The following is a 21,656-nucleotide window of genomic DNA, read 5'->3' as shown; positions in this document are numbered from 1 at the left end:
TTTTAATTTTAAAAATTCATTTAATATTAAAATATATTTTAACATTGAAATTTTTTAAATTAAAATATTTATATAATAAAACATTTATAATTATTTTTAGATAGATGATAAATATTTCTCAACATTAAGTTTAAGATATATTACTTGCTAATTATCTGCATTATATTTATAAAATAATTATTATATTCTTGTTATATAAACATTTATATAAATTATATTTATATTAAAAAAATCTTTTCTTGGAATTTTATATAATTTTTGTATTTTAAATATCTATGTAAAAAATGTAAAAATGTCATACTTGTGTGAATAATAATTATTTTACATATTAATTATTTCGAATACACACTCTTTATAATCTAGATATATTTTTAATAATTTATTTATTAATTGATTAATTAAGATATATTTTATATATTTTACAGATCACGTTATTCCGCCGTTGCGCATCGTACCGGTGAGTCTTTAATTATTTTTCATTTTTAATTTGCGTAATAAATTTGTGTGTATGTATATATAAATTTTTTAAAACAATTCGTGATGGAGCAGTTCTAAGAGATCTAAATCGTATTAAGTATTAAAAAAAGATTACAAGAAACAATTACTCGTGAAGATTTCTTTCTTTCGTTAACCATGTTATATTATAACCGAGTCGATTTATACTCGCGGTGAGAGATGCATCGCCGCGAGCAAAACGCAATGCGTGCCGCGCCGTTTCTGTGCACGTGGCCGTGCTGCGTAAACGTCATGTCGTAAGCGCGCTGCACGCTAGTTGTAGATATATAGGTGTGTGCGATGTAAAAGCAACGTGATATATTATGCAGTCTCGCTAAGTGGAGCCCGGAGATGCCGAGCGTTAGCAGAGAGAAAGATAGATAGAGAGAGAGAGAGAGAGAGGGAGAGAGAAAAGAAGGAACAGTGTGAGGAACGAGCGGAATAACGTCATACGTTGAAGGAGGGCACGTCGGAGGGAACGGGGGAGCGAAAAGAAGAGACGAGAAGCGGAAAAGGAGGCGAACGAAAGGGGGGAAAGGGGGGGAGAGGGGTGGGAGGGGCAGGGGACGAGGTTACTCAAAACGAAGCGGCTGTATTAAGTGCGCCTATAGATTACGGGCGGCGGAAAAAGTAGAGGCGCATCTCTCGCGCTAAAACGCTTCGGGAAAAAAAATTACCCTATGGACCCCATACGTCATCCTCGCGGGCCCTCTTCCGAGAGCCGCGCACACGCGTGTGCGAGCGTTCCGTTTCCGAGTATATCTAGTCGAGTATATACGAGAGGGTGAGGGATACCGTCGTTTTTCACGACGGTGGAAACCTCGTGGCGCCTTTCGTCGATTCGACGACAGCCGTTCTCTCTCTCTCTCTCTCTCTCTCTGTCTTTCTCTTTTTTTCCGTCTTCGATTACCGCAAAAACGGTAAAGTGAAGGTATACGTAGTTGGCAATTTATCCCGTGATATGTCTTTTTCAAGGGTAAATTCCTTTATCAATCTTGTGAGATCGATTATTTTTTTTTTAGTCAAGAAACGAAAAATTTAATTATAAAAATTTAAGACCGGAGAGTGAAGTCACTTTTCCGATTCGCCTTTTGTTTTTCATACGCGTACGTAAAAATTTTTTATAAATAATACATAAATTTCGTATTTTTTTAAATACACACATATATATATATATATAAATTTAAAAAATATGATATATTTACATTTATATAAAATATTATATATATATATATGCATATATATTTTTCAAATATAATTTATTGTTCTTATGTCGATCATAGATTATCTTAAGAAGAGAATTATTAAACTTCGCAGACGAGTATGTATATCGTAAAGCGTGTTATCTTTATTACGTATAATATATTACATACGTAATATATTGGCTTGTTACATAGTTTTTTTTTTTCTGCGTACGCCAAATGTATGCGTATGCTGGGAGACAAAAATCTCGATGCGCATCAAGTACATGGCACTTAACATTGTTCGTGTTACAAGTATGTATCGAAAGTACTTTCTCCTCGCGATAAAATAATCGTGTGTTTTTTATCTGTTCATTTCCGCGAGCGCTTTAATTAACGCGACTAAAAACATTTTCCAACATTAAAGGACTAAGATCAATTGGGGTAATAAATGGACGCAATAACGTGTAATACTATGAGTAAAAAATTAATAATTGTTATAATTTTTAATTGCTCGTTGTAACGATTATGCTCGCCATTTATTTTAATAATTTTATAACAACGGTGTTAAATTTATCGCGGGACGAAAATTCATCGTATTCGTTGAATTCATTGTTTCCGATTTATCCTGCGGACTCAATTACCTCCCCATTCGAGCTTAGCTGAGTTTGTTAACAAAGTTGCACGATACTCTTTACATAATTACCTTTTCGAAACGCTACTCTAAATAATGGCGACGAATCCTGCACGATACGCGTAAAATTCTCGCAAAGAAGACGCATAAGTACGGATCGAATTAACGGAAGGATCACGTCGTACAGATACATACATTCATTCATTCGTATAAAGAACCATTTCGAGTCGAATTGCGTATTTATTTGTACAAGCTATCGTAGAAAAATACCGCTTCTCTTTCGTTTTTTTTTTTTTTTTTTTTTTTTTATAACGATTCGCGCTGTCGCAAAAGTCAGCATTCGACAGAAAAGCGACGCCATTAAACTAGCTCACTAAATACATTGCGATTCAGTTGTCAACTACTAATCTAAAGTGTATCTATGCTATGCGATATCGATCAGCTTGCACGAAAAAGCCGAGATTGCTCCCTCTTAAGTGAAATTGCGAGATTTCATTCGAGATTTTCGCAGAAGAGAGATTCTAATCAACATTTTATATTCTATTTATTTTTATATATTACTATTATTAAATATATATATATATATATTTTATTTAAAGTCGAACGTGCGAGACATTTATTACAATTTTCTCGTTCGACTCAAGTTGTTAATGTTAAATATTTGCTGAATATTAAATATTTGCTACGTGTATGCGTGTGTCTATTTGTACACTATCGATAAAATCGATAATGAGCGAGTCAATATTTTCTATCAAATTCCGCGAGAAGATAAATTTATTAAGCGTGAAATGTCTTGTTACGAAATCATTGATTAATATTTAGGAAATTCCGTGTAACTGAACTAAATTCTATTTGCTTTGCAAGAACAGAATGCATTATTTTCGCGGGAAGTTCTTGAGATACTTAATGTCGGGGATTCGAAACTCGCGACAAAGAACGCGCGCGCATCTTGAATTAAATATATATTATATATTTATAAATATATATATATATATATATATATATATATATATATTAATAAATACAAGCTTGATAGAAAATATTGCCTCACAAACTATCACATTTTTCATATTCCATTTAACAGTGTAGTACTTAAATATCAATTGCATTGACAGGACATTGCATAAATGCATCTATTGTAGTCACGAAAACTCGTACCTTTTAAGATTAACATTCATCACGACTCATATAACGCTCAAGATAAATAAATAATATAATCAACGCCATTCTTGAACTAATATTAAATAATTAATAATTCTTCGAATAATTTCGCTAGTACCCTGGCTCTAAATAATTTTCTAAATAAATTTCGGGATATCAAAAGGGGATATTTAATTTAAAATAAATAATGTAGATTTGATCCTCAAAAAGGAAACCTGCTCAAAGATAAATACTATTATATCCCAGTACACAGTTCACGTGGTTAACATACGCATCTCTCTACGTTTATCGGGCCGTATTACGTGATTACTACGCGAAAAAGGCCCAGTTTGAAGACACATTTTTTTGCACAATAGGATTGGCACGTGTGGAAACGAGGGAGAGGACGGTAGTAAAAAATATAGATACGCATGTGATGATTGCAAAAAAATATATATAGCATCTACTAATATTATAAAAGGACTAGATTCGCAGATAGTCCGCGTGTTTCTCCCGAGTCTACCTCCCGTAAAATATATTTTTCTTAAAATACTATCGTGAAATTAATTTCTCAACAATCTCTTTATCTCATTTCTCTTTAAGTTTGTCAATTCAAACGATATCTATAAAAAACAATCGTATCCGCGCGCATCGAACCTTTTTAAAAGACAAGTTGCCGTTAAATTTACATCTTCGCTTATTTATTAGAACGCGTGTAAAAATATAAATTATTCAGAATGACAACTCACGAACTGCGATGCGATAATTTCGATATACACGGCATATACGGCTATTTAATTTAAACGTGAAGCACCTGAAGCGAGAAAGGGGTTCGTGACATTTACTGTCATCATCCGTTCACCAAGGTGACAGATAATTTCGATCGTAAGTCGTTACTGATGCGCAAGGAATAAATTATTCTTACACAGCGTTATGTTCAACAAAGCAATATATGCGAAGTTATTCACCGAGCAATTAATCGAAATTCGGAAAATGAGTGTTTTTTTTTTTTTTTTTTACTCTGACAAGAAACGCTAATTAAATTTTACAAATTCTCAAAAATCTCCAAAGGTGTAGAAAATCTTTTTATAATTTTACTAATAAAATTTAACACACATGATGCATTAAAATATTAACACAATTTAACGTATTCGCTAAAATAATCTATAGTTGCAAAATCCAGAAACTCTGTGCCATGAGCCTCTGTGTCGATGGTATAGATTATAAGCCTATAAAACGGAATATCACGCGTGTCTCTCATCTCAGCTACGATTGTACCCATAAATAGACTGAACCAAAATGGTTTGGGAAGCACCGGTCTAAATTAGCATACGTGCTATTTTTTTTTCGTTTGCGTTAACTTCCGAGTAAATTTAACTTTGTCTCCACAAATTGAATTTTATTCCTGAACTTGCAGGAATCACGAGTGTTCGACGCTATTCCTTATTTAGAGGAGAGTTTTTGTTATCGGGATCGTGTGTATCTATAATTATGCGATAATAGACAGAAGCGGCTAGGGATTTTTAAATTAAATTAACTACGATGTAACGTTTTTGAATGATTAACGTTCTTTACGCTCTTCTCATTAAACAGACAATTGTAAATTGATATAATGATATATCAATGATTCCGATACGCGCGGACTACGAGAGTCGCTTGTAATGCTCTAAGAAATGGAATTAAGCTAATCAAACCTTTTAGGGCGGAAAACGTGAAGCAGACTAGGCGTTATCCTTCAGCAAATGCACCAAAGGATTTAATTTACCCTTGTCTGAATTTCTGTACTGCTCCAACAACTGTGAAACCAATTTGCAAATTTATTTGTTAAATGTTATTATTCACAAAGTGAGACAAAAGTATATAGAGTGCATGTAATATAAAAATTAAGGCAGATAATGAATCAGCTTGTATATATAAATTGTGTTATTTATAAACACTATATAGTCAATATAAAATAGCACTCATAAAATATTTTTAAATAAAGTCTGAAAATTAAATTTAAACTAATTCGCATAAAAGATTAATTGAACGTGCGATATAAAATTAATATTATTACATATTAAAAGGATAGATATTTAACTGATATATATACATATATTTGTGTATAAACATGTTAAATCACGTAGTGGTCACCGATAACCAATAATATGTCTCATTAATTCATATATAAAATGCAATTGACTCCATTTAAAAAGAATTTCATGTATCTCTAATATAGAAATTATTTATTTGTTAGAATCTTGATGAAAGTTTTTAATATAATAAAAAAATAGAGAGAACAGACGTAAATAAATTTTTATTTTTCCTTAACGCATATGAAAAAAAAAATTATAAATATTAAAAAAAATAATAATTTTTAAATAACTTTAAGTGATTTTTCGAAACATTTGTATAATCTCGTGAATTATTATAATTGATATATCTGTTCAATAAAAATATATATTAACACAATGAAGTTACCATATACAATAACGTGAGTTGCACGTTTGTAATTACCTACTTACCTCATACGACATCTCACAAGACAATATCGCCATTGCTTCGGAATTATTATGCGTAGCGGCCAGAAGTGCCGGCAAAGTGTACGGTAACAATCTGGGATCTCCATAAAATGGGAACGGCAGAGTGCATAACTGCTGGAGAACGCTGGGACCCGCGCCAGCCGATTGGAGTACCAGCTGAAACAGAGGTATTTTTCCGAGATAGATAGTTATTTATTACTAGCCCGCACCCTTATATTGTTTACACAATAGAGTTTTTTATATTATTAAGTATATTTATATTTATATTTTATTATTATATTTATATTATTAGTTTATCTTAAGTAATCATTTTATATTAAAACAACTTTTAAAATTTTGCAGATCATTAAGAGCCATTTTTTATATTAATATTATAATAATTAGTTATTTATTCTTGACAATGTGATTTTTTTTAATTCTTTAAGTTTCTTTTCTAACTCTATAAAATTCGAATGATAAAGGTCTCGAAGAGAACGACTAGAAATTATCGAAGAATCTGTTGTTTTATAATTTTCCATTAAATGTCATCTCAGACTTTCACAAATTCCAGAATTATGGCTTCTCTTGCAATTGTATTCGCAAAATTGTTTGTCGCTCTCGGAAATTTTCGAACGAGAAGACCAGTGTACCGGATGAAGTTTCTTTTATAATTACAAATTACCCGCATATCGAACCTTCATAGTCTCTCGATCGTAACGTACGGTTAATTAAAGCGACAGAGTAATTTTCTAAAAGAGCGTGAGAACCTAAAGTGACTCAGGTGTCACGGAAATGAGAGAGAGAGAGAGAGAGAGAGAGAGAAAAAGTCTTTAGCGCAAGAAGATGTCAACCGGACGTCTGTGTCTATGACAAGTGCGAACAGGACGTTGTATTCCTGTGCACCTGCAGAAAACTCTTGCAGGAAATGCTCACATATTTTATGCTTTCCTTCCTTCTTCGGCGCTACGTAACCCGTATCTCGTTCATGTTAAATATCGATTCATCCCTTTGGGATTATCATAATTTTCCGTACAATGCTAACGTAATTCACAAAAATTATCGATTCGTGATAAAATCGATCACTTTGGAAAAATAGAGAAAAAGAATGAGAAAGACTTGAGTTCTTTTTATTGCAAAAGTAATTTTTATCATGCCGTAAATGTAGCCTCATCGATTTATGCAAAAAAGGTTGCTTGACATGTTTCGAGTTAGAGATTCTTGCCAACGGAAATAAGGAAGAACAGAATGTTTACTCAAATCTTGTAAAAAAAAATTTCCTGATCTTTTAGATATTTTTGTGTTTAAAATTTCAAATAAGAATATTTTGAAGATTTTTTTTTATGCAATTTTCTAAAATAACTTTTTTTATTATACACATTTTTTAAATGTTTTTCACTTATACGAAAGAAAACACATAACGCCAATCAAGTATCAAGTTAGATTTATAAATGTACTGAATAATTTTCGTTAAGATAAAAATTTTTAACTTAAATAACACTTATTTTTTTATCACTAAAATTAAAATAAAGAACGTGTAAAGAACTGCATATCAATTTTTTAAGACATTAAATATATAAACAGAGATAAATATATATTTATAATTTACAGTATAAGAATTATTAAATTATCAAAGAGAGAATTTTTAAAAAAATACCCCGAGTCCTAATAAAAATTCTATGAGAATTTCCTAATTTCTTCAGGTCCAAAAATTTAAAAATTTCGGGTTTTTCATGTTGTTCTACGGGAGTGTACATCGTGAAAAATGTTAAAACGATAATCATGACAACTGTTGTATTTACGTAAAAATTATATATTATAAATCATGAAAATTCTACATCGCACGAAATGCAATCGTGGCCGCATAGGAATCTTGATTTAGCCATAACTCAAAACATGTCGAAGAATTTTCTGCACATGAATCGATAAAGATATTTTTATAACACAATTTCCACAAAATAATATTTACCTTTGCAATAAAGAGATTTCGATGAGGAGAAGTCGTAGTCTCTCTCCTTTTTGTAAAATTTAATTTTCCCAGGGATGCTAATGTAAATTTATTAACGCTATTTGATTCCACGAGAGAGCAAGTAACATTCTCAAAATATTGATTAACAAGAATAAACGTGATGAGAGAGAAACGACGACTGATGGCACGCGCGCGCACGTCATTCCAAAAGGGGTCAGTTTATATCCCGGACTTAAAATAAGAGCGGAAAGAGCGGTAAAACGCATACGAGCCGCGGCGCCACCGCAACAAAAAAAAACTCCATTTCTCGAATTCGGTTACGGGCGTCGACAAAAAACGAGGATAGAGACGTGTTTATGATCGCGAAGGTGGATACACGTCGCGCCAGGCGCGATAACCGCAGATGCTCGTAGAGAGCTTTAAAAGCGTCTCTCGTTTTTCCCTTTTTTTTCTTCTCTCTCTCTCTCTCTCTCTCTCTCTCTCTCTCTCTCTCTCTCTCTCTCTCTCTCTCTCTATTCTCGCGGAAGACGATTTTCCCCGAGTCAGCTACTCTCGGAGGGTCGAGTCGGCCGACTCTTCTCGTTCCTGCGAGCGGCTCCCTCCCCCCCTGCCCCCTTAAAAAAAGGGGCTGAAAGACGAATGCGCGACATCGGCGATGCACTCAGCACTTACATCCCGATTCACGCATTCGCGAGATCGACCGTAAATGCAGGACCGCTTTTAGGGATCGCAATATTTTCATCAATTCTTCGTGTAAAAAGTATTATTAAAAAACGTCATTTTTGCTCGTAATTAATTCCCGTGATGTTAATATTCTAAGAAAATTAATAAACCTTTGTACTCTAGATCGGATTGAAATTAATTATCAATTAATCACAATTAAATTATATAGATTATTCATTCAGATATAAGTAATAACTTTGCATTAAAAAAATCTTATTTATTATATATATATATATATATTTGTTAGTAATATACACATTTTTAGAGTATTAATATCAAAAAGTAATTCTGTTTTTACTTTATATTTTTTATTCCTTTAACGGCGTTTAATTTCCCGTCCGGCGATGCTCACATCTTCCACATCGCAAACGTTAACGAACAATTATTTATCGGGAGTTTCCACGTGTCGTATCGCGAACTGATGAGCCGGCACTGCACGTGTACGCGCGTCGCGAGACGTATGGAACGGAACGCCATAAATATATCTTAACGGCGTTCGGCCGTATAGTGATAGGAGGTCCGTTGAGTGTGTTGTGTCTAACAGCTCCTTCCTTCCTTCTTCTTGGGTCGGTAACGCCATCCAGCGCGTCCATTTTACGCGAACATACCGGGTAATTCGAGGTATTACGCTCGAGGAAATCCGCCACAACTCGCAGAATTTAAAACGATCAAAATTACATGCAATATATAACGCGTCAAAAGCGAGAGGATATTTTCGACAAGATATTTATGTTCTTATCAAATCTAATAACACTTTTATAGCTATCCATACGAGAAGGATAAAAATTTGAAATATTTAATATCTTAAAAAAATTAAAATTAACGATCATTAACAGAAATATGTATAGCTCTTTTCTAATTTTGTTTGTAAAATAAAATTCTTTTTTAAGAAAATTTTTTTCAAGGGATATTTTTAGTTTGTAGATTTGAGATTGATTTTATCAAATCTAATAACATTTTTATAGATATCCATACGAGAAGGATAAAAATTTGAAATATTTAATATCTTAAAAAAATTAAAATTAACGATCATTAACAGAAATATGTATAGCTCTTTTCTAATTTTGTTTCTAAAATAAAATTCTTTTTTAAGAAAATTTTTTTCAAGGGATATTTTTAGTTTGTAGATTTGAGATTGATTTTATCAAATCTAATAACACTTTTATAGCTATCCATACGAGAAGGATAAAAATTTGAAATATTTAATATCTTAAAAAAATTAAAATTAACGATCATTAACAGAAATATGTATAGCTCTTTTCTAATTTTGTTTCTAAAATAAAATTCTTTTTTAAGAAAATTTTTTTCAAGGGATATTTTTAGTTTGTAGATTTGAGATTGATTTTAACTCAATAGGAGATTCTCTGTAAGAAAGTACTTAAGCCTCTCTCTCCTCGTCCTCTTTTACACTTGGAAATGATCGATCGTCGTGATACGCGAGCAATGCGTACCTGATTGTCCGGATTGTTGAGGGCGAAGTAGCCAAGCACCATAAACAGCTCCAAGAGGATGTGGATGCCGCTCGTATCCGGCATGGATCCCACTTCCAATTTGTCCGATAAAGAATCGCGAGACAGCCGGGTTATCAGGTGACTCGCTATTAATCGCCACTGGAGACTCGTACCTTCGGCGCCCAGGAAGCTCTGCGACAAGAGTTACACGCATCATGAATTTTTTTTTTTTTTTAATAATGAATCGTTCTTGGCAATATTACAGCTTCCGACATGGACGTAACGTACTCGATAGTATCGATATAATGTCGATCTCAAGTACCTAAATTCCCCCCTTTAAGCCTATTGAAATCTAAGACGGCGGACTCCCAATCGCGGAACTTTGTCGGCGGCGAAACCGCATCCGAGGAGCCGAAGCAAAGAGAATGGATAATGGGCGTTTGGTTTTTGGCAAACCTAGTCAGGGGGACTCATCTGGACCGCGCGCGGGATAATCGACGGACGCTCCCGCGGGACCCAAAGGGGGGGGGGGGGCCGGCCCTCCCGCGGGGAACAGGAATAGAGCCCTTATGGTTTCATTCGGGGGGCGCGAGACACCGCCTCGATTCAATTCGCGGTTGGCTCTCGCTGCGAGAGAACTTCACGGGAGGCCCTTTGCGTCTTGACAGGCGAGCGAATGCCCCCCCTCATCCCTTAGCGATACATGATATCTCCATCATCCGCTCGATGCCCTCCGACGATAAGCTGCATTGTTGACGGCAACAAGCGGCATCGCTGTCATTTGAAGAGGCGATACCCTAGGGGGGCGAAGGAGGGGGCGGGCGAAGGTGCCCTATAAATCGTGGCTTGGCAATTAAAAAGTAATGAATTTTACGATGATCTCTAATGTGTTGATACACGCGTATTCTCTTTAAAGAAATTGGTCGTCATAGTAGGAAGAAACATATGCAATTTTTGTAAAATGTAATTTACAGAATAATGCATCAACTGTATAAATGTCAAGTGATTTGAACGCTTAGTTTTTAAGAAATTTAATTTCGAAGATAAGGTCTTATACATGAGTGTTATAGATATAAAACGTCAATATCGAAATAAAATAAAAAGTTTATACAACAGTAAAATTATAGATAAAAACTATTTTAAAATGTTTATTTACAAATAACCATTCTACAAAAAAAAAAAAAATAAAATCTTTTTATCATCTCGTTTAAAATATATATTAAAAAATATTGTATTTTTATAGTAAAAAATATTATGTTTTCTATAAATGTTTCATATATTTATGCATCTCACAATTAAATATTATACAAACAAATCTAATTTTTTTTATTTAACTTTTTTTTTCTTAGTTTTCAACTTAGAATATAAAAAATTTGCGTATTTCTAATGTAATCTAACAATAAACATTCTTCTTTTACCGCCCCCGCAAAGTGACTAACTAATCTCCTTAAATAAATAAAAACAAAACGCTCTGATATATATATTTATTTTAATTTATTTTAATATATTTAATATATTAAATATATTAAAATAAATTATATTAATATATAATGTATATAATATATATATATTATATAAATTATATAAATTATATATAAATTAATTATATTAAAATATATGTATTAAATATGTATTAAATATGTATATTAAATATTATAAAATTGTTTAAAATATGTATATTAAATATTAAAAGTCAAAAGGATTCTCTATTCCCTGCCGATATATTTTTATATCTTCTTTAAGTCTGAGATTGAGTATCGACGATCGAGATTGTTTCAAGAAGTGTTCCAAAGTGGAACAAAGTAATTTTCATCGCGTAATTAAATGCTTGAAACGTGGCTGTCTGACGTCGGCTCCAGATTTACACTGAATTTACCAATTTCTCGTCTCAGGCGAGATAAACTTCGAAATTAAACTTCGGCCGTATTTAGTATTAGAGAGACCTAGGAAACGCTAAGTACGAAAGGTGCCGAAATTGGAGCGGAATAATAGCGGCTGTGTTGTAAGATTCTGTGCAACATTGACTGACAATAAAGATGAATCAGAGATAATGAAAATTGAAAGAGTCCTCAGTAATAATAGCATGCGTGTAGTATTTTATTTATTTAAGATAATCGTTATTGATGTAGATCGTACTATGATTGAATTATGACGTTATATCCAAATGTAAGATGTAAGCGTTAATTTATTCGGCAATATTAGAAAAACACGACGAAAACAACCAATATATTATAGATAAGTCTATTTTTCAGCAATTAAGAGTTGAAGATAGAAACTTCCGCTTAACGAGTTTACTCATTAAAAGTCCATAAATACATTCAGTGCTCCTCTATGCTAAATCAAAAGTGTGTATCGAGAGTTCTTGAAGTTTTCATGCTGATTTTCTCTCGGAGAATCTAATAAAATAACGACAATGTGGCAAAGTATTTTTTCGCTAATGTGTCATGTCATTCTACATTTATCCGTCTTATTACAATAAAAAAAAAGTTTAAGTTAATTCTTATCATAATGTTTATTATATCAATCTCTTGGGAATCAATTTCTCAAACCTCAATTTGAAACAATATTGAAGTACAATTTATAGTAAATATCCGTGGATGTACCGACTTGAATTTCTCTCCTATTTTTGATCTCAATGTTCAATCTATTATCTACTTTGATACTATAAGTCAGATTATCCTATTTTGAAACTATATTTAATCTATAATTTTGCCGAAAGTTCTTCCATTAAACATTTAACAATAAGTAGAAAACTGATCGTTTACTACCTATTTGAAGTACAAAATAAAAGCTTAATACAATCCGTATAAATGAAACTTGTCAAAATTATTCAGAATTCATAAACGTGAAAAAATAGATAGTAAAAATAAAAGCAAAATTTCAACTCGGGTAAATTTTTATTTTAAACTCTCAATTAGATAGGCTGGAATTTGAAATGCTGTATCGGTTTTAACTCTTGTAAATCGCACTTTTTTTCCTCTATTCTGGATCACAATTGTTTTAGCTGTCTCAAAAAATGCTTGAAAAAATGTACATATATTCCTTGACACTTGTAGAAAATGATAATGTACAACAAAAGTTAAAAAATAAAATTCAAACATTTTTTTTTTTTTTTTCTTAAGGCCTTCGAGATATTCGAGTGTTCAAAATATCGATAGGTTGAAAATGATTTTTAAGGGTTAATATCTTCTCGACAAATTTCATTATTTATAAACGAAATTCTGAGAGAGGACAAAAGCAAGTACCTGTAGCGTCCGGAGATCGAGTTCGGCGATCGACTTGAGGAGCTTGAGGCCACGGCTGGCCAGCATCCTTACGGCCGTTGTGAATGTGTGATTGGGCGTCGGGGAAGCAGCACCCTTCTGATTCTGTGGCGTGAAAGCGACCGCCGCGTAAAGGGCGCCGATCGCGCCCGAGGCCTCGCTCGCCGATAAAGTTGACAGCAAGTGCGACTCGTTGCTTGTTTGCTCGACGTTGTTGTTGCCCCCGCCGCCGCCGTTCTCACCATGTACGTTGACATTATCTTGATCGACGGACCGCCTCAAATGGCCGCAGATACGCGCGATCAGATCGTAAGACGATACCAGCAACGGCGACTCGTGTTCCTGATCCAGAAAAAAATCCGTCTCGATCAGGGCCCGGCTGTGACGTGACACGCGATCCACTAAGCCGCCGGCTACCAGATATCTGAAACATGTACGAAAGAATCCCACGTGCATTAGCTATTCGCGTGCTCGAGAGAGCTCTTTCTCTTTTTATCAAGAACAGTCCAAGCTTCTTATTCGCGGAGTAAAAATGTCTAACCACTCTTTCTGTTCGCGACCAGAAATTCCGTATTCGCTGTCAAAATAGCAATTCTATTTTATTATCTTTGTGAATTCTTCATGAAAATTGATCCTTCAATACAAAGATGTCTGACTTTTATTAAAAGAAAAATAGAAAAGCAATGGTCCGATATATAAGGTTAAGTTAAAAGTCTGCAAAATAATTTTCAACATTTTTAAACCAATTTCTGATCAATCATTCAATAATATTTCAATAATTTGTCGCAATCTTAATAATGTATGAAAATATTATATATCATATTAGTTGTATTAGTTATGTGTTTGATTGTCAATTTGAAATAAAATTACCTATTTTAATAACATTTTTTTTTTATTTTTTAATTTTCTTGGAACGCATCCTGTATATTTTCATACATTTTGCCATCTCATATTCGCGTTTTCCACATTGGCGACATTTTGGCGGAACTTATCTTACGCGAATAAAGAAACTTTAACTATATACACGTGCGTGTTCAGAAAAACAACGCGGGAAAATTTCCTGTTAGAATTTATAAATTTCTGTACCTACTCTCATCTCATAACTAGAGAAAATTGCGTATTTTTTATTATTAAAAAAAAAAACTTGAAAAAGAATTTCAAGTAAATTGTATGTACGCGTAAAAATTAGTTTTAATTCTGGGAGGTTACATATTTTTTTCTCTGCTTTTGGTAAAATATGGTTCACAATGTCTTGTTGCAATTTTAACTGTCTCAAAGTGCTTGAAAAAAATGTGCAAAAATATATAGATATTCCTTGACATCTATAAAATGATGATATACAACAAAAGTTTAACAAAAATAAATTTCAAACATTTTTTATCGATTAAGGTCTTTAAGAGAGTCTTAAAATTATTATTAAAATATCGATAGAATCAAAACGACTTATCAGTTTTAAGGATTAATATTTGTGTAATAGAAATAAATTGAAAATCAAAGGAACATCAAATAAAACACCCAATAAATAGATAGCACGTTCATGTCTTTGACGCGTAAAAAACGCGCAGGAAACGTCTGTTCTAATCGGAGAAACGACCAATTCGATATTTAGACGCGGTACCATCGGTCCCGATTGACTCTCCTCCCTCCAGAATCGATCCTTCCACGACGGCTACTACTCTCTTGACAATCGCCGCTCGTTGATCACCGAGCGATCATACGGCAGCGAAGTGCCGTGCATATGGATCCTGGGGAGGGAACCGGATAAAAAAAAAAACAATGTATTGCTTACAGGACAGCATGTGCGATGGCGTAACACGAGAGGATTATAACATCGGTGTGTAATTCCGCGCGCATCGAGAGAGAGAGAGAGAAAAGGGAGGTGCGGCCAGAACGCGAGAAGAGCGTAGAGGGTGTAGAAGGGGGACCAAAGGGGGGAGGGGAAGCAGCGGGGGGGGGGGAGAATAGCAAGCGTTGGCGCACGCGATGTTCATTCTATCGGGTTGTTGTGTGTATGTATATGTTTTCCTTTCTCGCAGGCAGCATCCCCTTTCGCGGCCGCGCAAGCCCGAGGGGGTGCGCGCCTGTCAGCGCGTATTATCGCCGCCCCCTTCAACCCTCTTCGGCAGAAACGCATACGGACGAAAAGAGAGAGAGAGAGAGAGAGCCTCTCTTTCTCCCTCTCCCTCGCGTCAATGAGTATTGGAATATATAATATACACGACAGGAAAAAAGAGAGAGAGAGAGAGAGAGAGAGAGAGAGAGAGAGCGCGTCGCCCTTCGATACCGTGGAAGGCCAACTGTCGCGTCTAATCATAACTAACTGCGAGCTAATCCCGCCGCACTCTTTCTCTCTTTTTCTTTTTTTCTTTTTCTCTCTAGTTCCACCGAACACGTTACTCTACCAGCGTAGTTTCCGATTGAGCGCGAAAAGAGTTGTAAGCGTGACATTTTAAAATTATACAGAAAATTATACAGTCAAAGCTCCTTATTCGCGGGGTAAAAATTTGTAACCACGCTCTACTTATTCGCGATCGGAAAATTCCGTATTTACTGTCAAAATTTCAATTCTATTATCTTTTCTGAATTATTTACGAAAAAATTGGTCTGTCAATAGGGAAAAGGCTGATTTTTAAAAGAAAGATAGAGAAGAAGCAATGAGTGAATATATAGCCAATTTTAATAACATATGGATCTCAGAAAATATGCAATTATATTGAATATTAATTAAGCGTTTGATTGTTAATTTGGAATAAAATCCCTTTTTTTTAAATAACATTTTTCTTAATTTTTAATTTTCTTGGAACGCATCTTTTATTATATTGCACTTCCATACATTTTGCCCTCCCACGTTCGCATTTTCCATATTCATTTTGAATTGCAATCTAATCCTCAACGAATAAAGAGCTTTGACTTTACCTGAAAATTGAAATATTTGCATTTCCGTCGAAAATAGGGCAAATTGAAAAATGCAAGAGACGTGGTCCAGGGAACATCTACTGTCCGTGAAACTCCACGCTTTTGACTCCGCTCTGTCATCGGAACCTGGCGCGATTTCCACTTTGCACCTTCTCCCGTCGATAAACGCGGGAATACCTAAGACCCCTCTAAGCTCCCCTCAAAGCGACAGATACAATGGGCGAACACGAACCGCCGATCCGTCTCGATACTCTACGCGTCGAACAAATTCGCTAATAAAATGCAGCGAAATGATCGCGCATCGCGCGGATTAGAATCACTCGACATGATCGCGTACTACGCGTGATTATACGAACCCCCTCCCCCCTCCGGGGCTTCACCTCTGCCCCCGTGTGCCCCTCAACCTGCAACAACACGGGCGACAGTTGGGACGAGGGGGACCGAATCTTCGAATGCAATAATTCTGGATGGGCGAGTAGTCATCTCTTCTCCCTTCCACCCCTCTCCCTCTCTCTCTCTCTCTCTCTCTCTCTTCTATTTCACTCTACTACGTGGAATTACACGTCCGTGAAAGTCAGCGCACGCCGTGAATAGCAGTATCGCTTAATCTTTTAACCCGATGGGATATAAGTCCTTTCGATCCGGGTGATTCTATTCACAGTCTCGCGCGATCCGAAACATTGAATCATACTTTGATAATCATGTAATTGAGGCGATACGCTAGTGTCGATTTAGCTGACAATGAGACGACGCGGGGGTGTCTCGTAAACCACAGATCGGTCAATTGACGATGATATCTTCCGATAGCGAAAATGAGGATTGACGATCTCATTTCTCGAATCTCGACGTTAAATACAATCTCCGTAATTGAATCTTAATCTTTGGTAAAATTTATTTCCTGTGAAATTGTAACGTAAAGCGTATGATTTTATTACGTGTTCTAAATCGTGTTATATACGTGGCTCTGGATATTATAACGTTCGGAGCGAGAAAATTTGTTAACGCTTAGGTAAATATTAGAACTTTGGAAACATGCTTTCGCTCTACACGCACAGTTTATAATGCGAGCACAGAGTTACAGTTACTCACGAAATTAATCAAATGTTTCAAAAATTTCATTAAAGTTTTTAAGGAGAAACTTGTGCGTGGATCATCTACGTCAAAAGTTGATAAATCTAATATATCTTGAGATTCACTTGACATTGTGCAAAGCACTTTTAGACTTTTAAAATATAAAATTGATAATTATAAAAATAATTATAAATATAAAATTGATAAACTTGTGAGTTAAAGTAAAGGTTTGCCCTGCAGAATTAAAATTTTTATTTTTTATTTCGTGAACAGTCACTATAAAATTTTCATGGTACACTATAAAGTATTCGCGATAAAATATTAAATAATATAATATTAAAGTGTTCGATTTTGAAATTAAATTATATTTTACAGAATAAATCTTTACTTTAACTTGCAAATTAATTAATTAATTTTAAAAGATTAAATTAGCAAGTTCTTCTTAATATATAAGAAGATAAAAAGAACACATGTAATAAAAATGATGCTTTACAACGCGTGAATATTATTTCAAAAGAATATAAATATATATTACAAACTAAAATAAACTTTAAACAATTTCTTCAAAACGCTTGATCTTTACATCATGCACAACATTATAAGGGGTGTTCCATTTATGTTTATACTTTTGCGAATAATACTCGTATTTTTTTTTTTTTTTTTTTTTTGTGGTAATAATTAGTCTTTTAATTAATGATTCAATTAGTAGAAAGTAATTTATAGAAAGCTATCTATGAATATTCTTCAATCTGTGATTCACCGTGACGCGTTTACCGTACGCGACGAGAATATCGAGACGATTCGCGCCAACCAGGAAGATCCGATGTCCCGATCTTCACGCACGTTCGCCTCCGGGGAGGAGAGGAGGAAGGGGACGCTCGGCAAACCCGAGATTGCGATCTATCATTGAATGTTTGCGGGGGGCCTTCCTCTCGAGGCACAAATATATCGAATTTATTTATTATCCCCTCGTTCTCCCCCTCACCCCGCACGCGGCCACGAGATAGGGAGATGACTACTCTCCGCCGCTATCCCGGAGGCCGCCATTAGCTAACCATATGATTATTTCATAGCGAGCTCACGAGGGTGCATATCTTTACGCTTCTGTATTTTCCCCTTTCCCTGTCCCCCTGCCCCCATCTTCTACCGACGACCTAGCGGTGGCTTACGCGATTTGCACGATGCATCGTAGTGCGAGTGCACTTATGCAGGCGGGAAAAGGTATCTATGAGGAGGGTAATCGGATGGATGGATGGATGGATGGATGGATGGATGGATGGATGGATGGATGGATGGCTTGTAATTTGTGTGTCGTGCGCGGATTACGAGAGCGCGGGAATAACGCCGTCTATCCGGTTTATGGCAACTCGTCGAGCTCGCTCTACCTCTGAACAATTCTGACGTTAAGTATCAAAAAATATTTCTGCAATATAAATAATTGTATAATGCATACAAGAGAGAGAGAGAGAGAGAGAGGAGAGAGAGAGAGAGAAAGAGAGACAATTTTAAAAATATCCGGAATCGTATTAAAAATATTTTTCGGCGATATGGAAAATATTTGTGTATCCCAAAGTGTGCTACACACACATACGTACACACATGTATGTGTTTAGAGAGCGGTATTAGTACGCGCGAAATGCATGGGTGATAAAAAATATACGGTGACTCTGACAAACGAGGCAGAATAAAAATAAACGGAAACAATTTTTCTGTTAATCGAAACGTATCTGGCTGAAAATCGCCGCAACATATTTTTCGCGACGGCACGCGAGTCACATCCGCGAGTAACACTCGAGAATTAATGTTGTAAATCAATCAAAATGTAATTTGCGGCATTGGATGCACGGTTGGAAACGCAGGTACTTTGTACCGATATATACTAGGAAACAGTTAGCGTATCAAAAACAAGATAAATCTATAATTGTAATATTTATTAGTCCAAATTGATAAAAATACGATATAACAGAATAATAAATAAATAAATAAATAAATAAATAAATAAATAATCTCAGTCCTATAAATTGATCATTATACGTAAAAAATTAATACAACTTCCACAAATATTTATATACATATATTAATTTAAACTAAATTTAAATAATTTTTTTATTATATTTATTATAGAATACTCTACACATTCTCTGTCTCTCTCTCTCTCTCTCTTTTGACATATCTCTAAATTTAACGTAAACTATACTTGTGAAAACGGTACGCAACAGAAGAGTAACACGTCCAGCGTAAGAATAACAGAATTTAAGCTTAATACAAGAATGTGCTCGTGTTCCTCCTCGGACAAACGCGTCTGGCAGAAGTGCCATTTCGCTATTTCGACAATAGGCCATGTTTGCGCAACGAAATGGCAGAAGTGTGTAAATGACAGTCGCGTATCATTGAATCGGAAAAAAAGGGAAGAGCGAGAGCCACTCGGTCGCGAAGCTTCGGTTCGATATTTCGAATCTCTATCGTCGTTCGTGTGCGAGAGGAAAAAAAAATATATATTTTATTCATTAATGTAAAAGAGAAAATAAAACAAACGCGGGAGACGGCGTGATTGAAAATATGGAAATAAAATTGTCAACAATGTATTATGTATTGCCCGCCATATATTATTACAACGATAGCAAGGGGGGTTCTATATTTTAAGGAAATACAGATAAAAGTCATTCTTTTCTACACCACCGTGTCTCTAGAGAGCGACGACACTACTATGACATTTTTGTCTTTGAAAGAGAAGCTCGACGAGTTTGTATTAAAAGCGAATAAAGGGACGTCGGCGCACGCGAAATAAAGTCTGAAACAAGGTCAAATGGTCTTCGTCGAATTGGTAATGTATTATAATCCCCGAGCTCTGACATCCAGCAACTCACAGGATATTGCTACTCCGGATTCGTTGATGCGAAATGCATTCACGCCGGGATTTCGGTAACGGGGGTGGGAGGGGGATGAAGCGCATTACGGTACTCTGTACGTATAGCCAGAGTCCTAGTACAGGGGGTGGGTGAGCGTACGACGAAGGGTGCTAAACTCTATGAGACTTGGCCGAGCATAGCGACGGTGTCGAACGTATCGTAAATTTGCTCAAACAAGTGCGAGTAAAATAAATAAACAAAAAATGAGGATTTTTATCAAATTTTTAATTCGATTCTCTATTATATGTCAATAATCGCTGAATAATTGGCCCACAAATTACCACGAAAATTATTCCATTAAAATAAATAAGAAAAATAAAAAATATAGATGAAATAAAATAAGAGTAGAATAATTATCAAATTTTTCTAAGAAAATTATATATTTTGCTTTATACATATGAAACAATAATCGCGTTAATTGAAGTATATGAGTTTTAATTTGATATTAATTTTTTTCTGTAAAATAAAAACGAAAAATAAACTGTTATATCATCGCATTCATTTTCGATAGGACCAACTTTGATATTGACCAACCGGTTTTTTTTTTCTAACGAAATATGATATTGATGTATTTAATTTTTGAAAAAAAAAAAATAAAAATAAAAAAAGTAGAAATTTTATGACTGTTTGAAATTACTAAAAATGTCGCGTCGGCATCCATTATTAGCGGCAGCATAAAATCCCTGCATCGGTTTCCTGTAAACTTGAATTTTTTAATAACCGATTTTAGCTCTGTTGACTGGAGACCATTTACCGATATTCAATATGTTATGAACACGCCAGTGGAAATGTATTCGTGCTGGGCTTCGGCGAAGTACGCCGTTTGCGCGTGTTTATACGCGGAGTAGAATTTCTAAAAATAATTTATGTTTACCTACGGAAATCCAATATTTCCGAGGAAGAGATACGTACGCCGAGTACAAAATGGCAGGTCGCGGTCGCATCTAGTATATTTACATGAAGATATACCCTTATACTCTGATGCAAAAAAAATTCAATAAGAGAGACGAAGTACGAGCAAAATATCTTCAAAATAAATGCACGCTTCATCAATTTAGGAATTATCAACCTATAGAAAAAAATTGCAGAAATTGTTGGAGTGAGATAACGAAAAAAAAAAAATATCTAGCGAAATTAATTAATATAAATAAAGAATAATAAAATAAAAAAGTTACAATATTTATTACAATAATATCGACACATTTTTCGCGTCATTTCTGATAAATTCAATGAAAATTACGCGAAATTTTTAACTCGAGATCGACAATCAACTTCAATGAAAATATTTGAATACGCACTGTCTCTTTCTACAGAAAAAAAAATCGAAATTTATTTTTATCTATTTATAAGCTTAATTATTTTTCTGGAGGGAGGGGGAGGTTAAACACTTTTCCATCAAATACAGA

The 21,656-nt window shown here is 34.6% G+C and overlaps 1 protein-coding gene across 1 annotated transcript in view; it reads right to left on the bottom strand.

Annotated features, from left to right (window-relative positions):
- Positions 1–1,821: 1,821 nt before the first annotated feature.
- The window catches only part of Ssp3 (short spindle 3), a 45,870-nt gene continuing 26,035 nt past the window's right edge, over positions 1,822–21,656 (bottom strand). The window contains exons 12-15 of the mRNA XM_072895335.1: positions 13,337–13,778; positions 10,092–10,283; positions 5,955–6,128; positions 1,822–5,246 (exon numbers count right to left, since the gene is read on the bottom strand). Of these exons, the coding sequence (XP_072751436.1) occupies positions 5,172–5,246; positions 5,955–6,128; positions 10,092–10,283; positions 13,337–13,778 (883 nt within the window). The 3' untranslated portion in view covers positions 1,822–5,171. The remainder of the gene's footprint in view (positions 5,247–5,954; positions 6,129–10,091; positions 10,284–13,336; positions 13,779–21,656) is intronic.

Source organism: Anoplolepis gracilipes, chromosome 7 (assembly GCF_047496725.1).
Source record: "Anoplolepis gracilipes chromosome 7, ASM4749672v1, whole genome shotgun sequence".
NCBI lineage: Eukaryota > Metazoa > Arthropoda > Insecta > Hymenoptera > Formicidae > Anoplolepis > Anoplolepis gracilipes.
The sequence above is the reverse complement of the archived record's forward strand: the minus strand, read 5'-3'. Positions and strand labels throughout refer to the sequence as shown.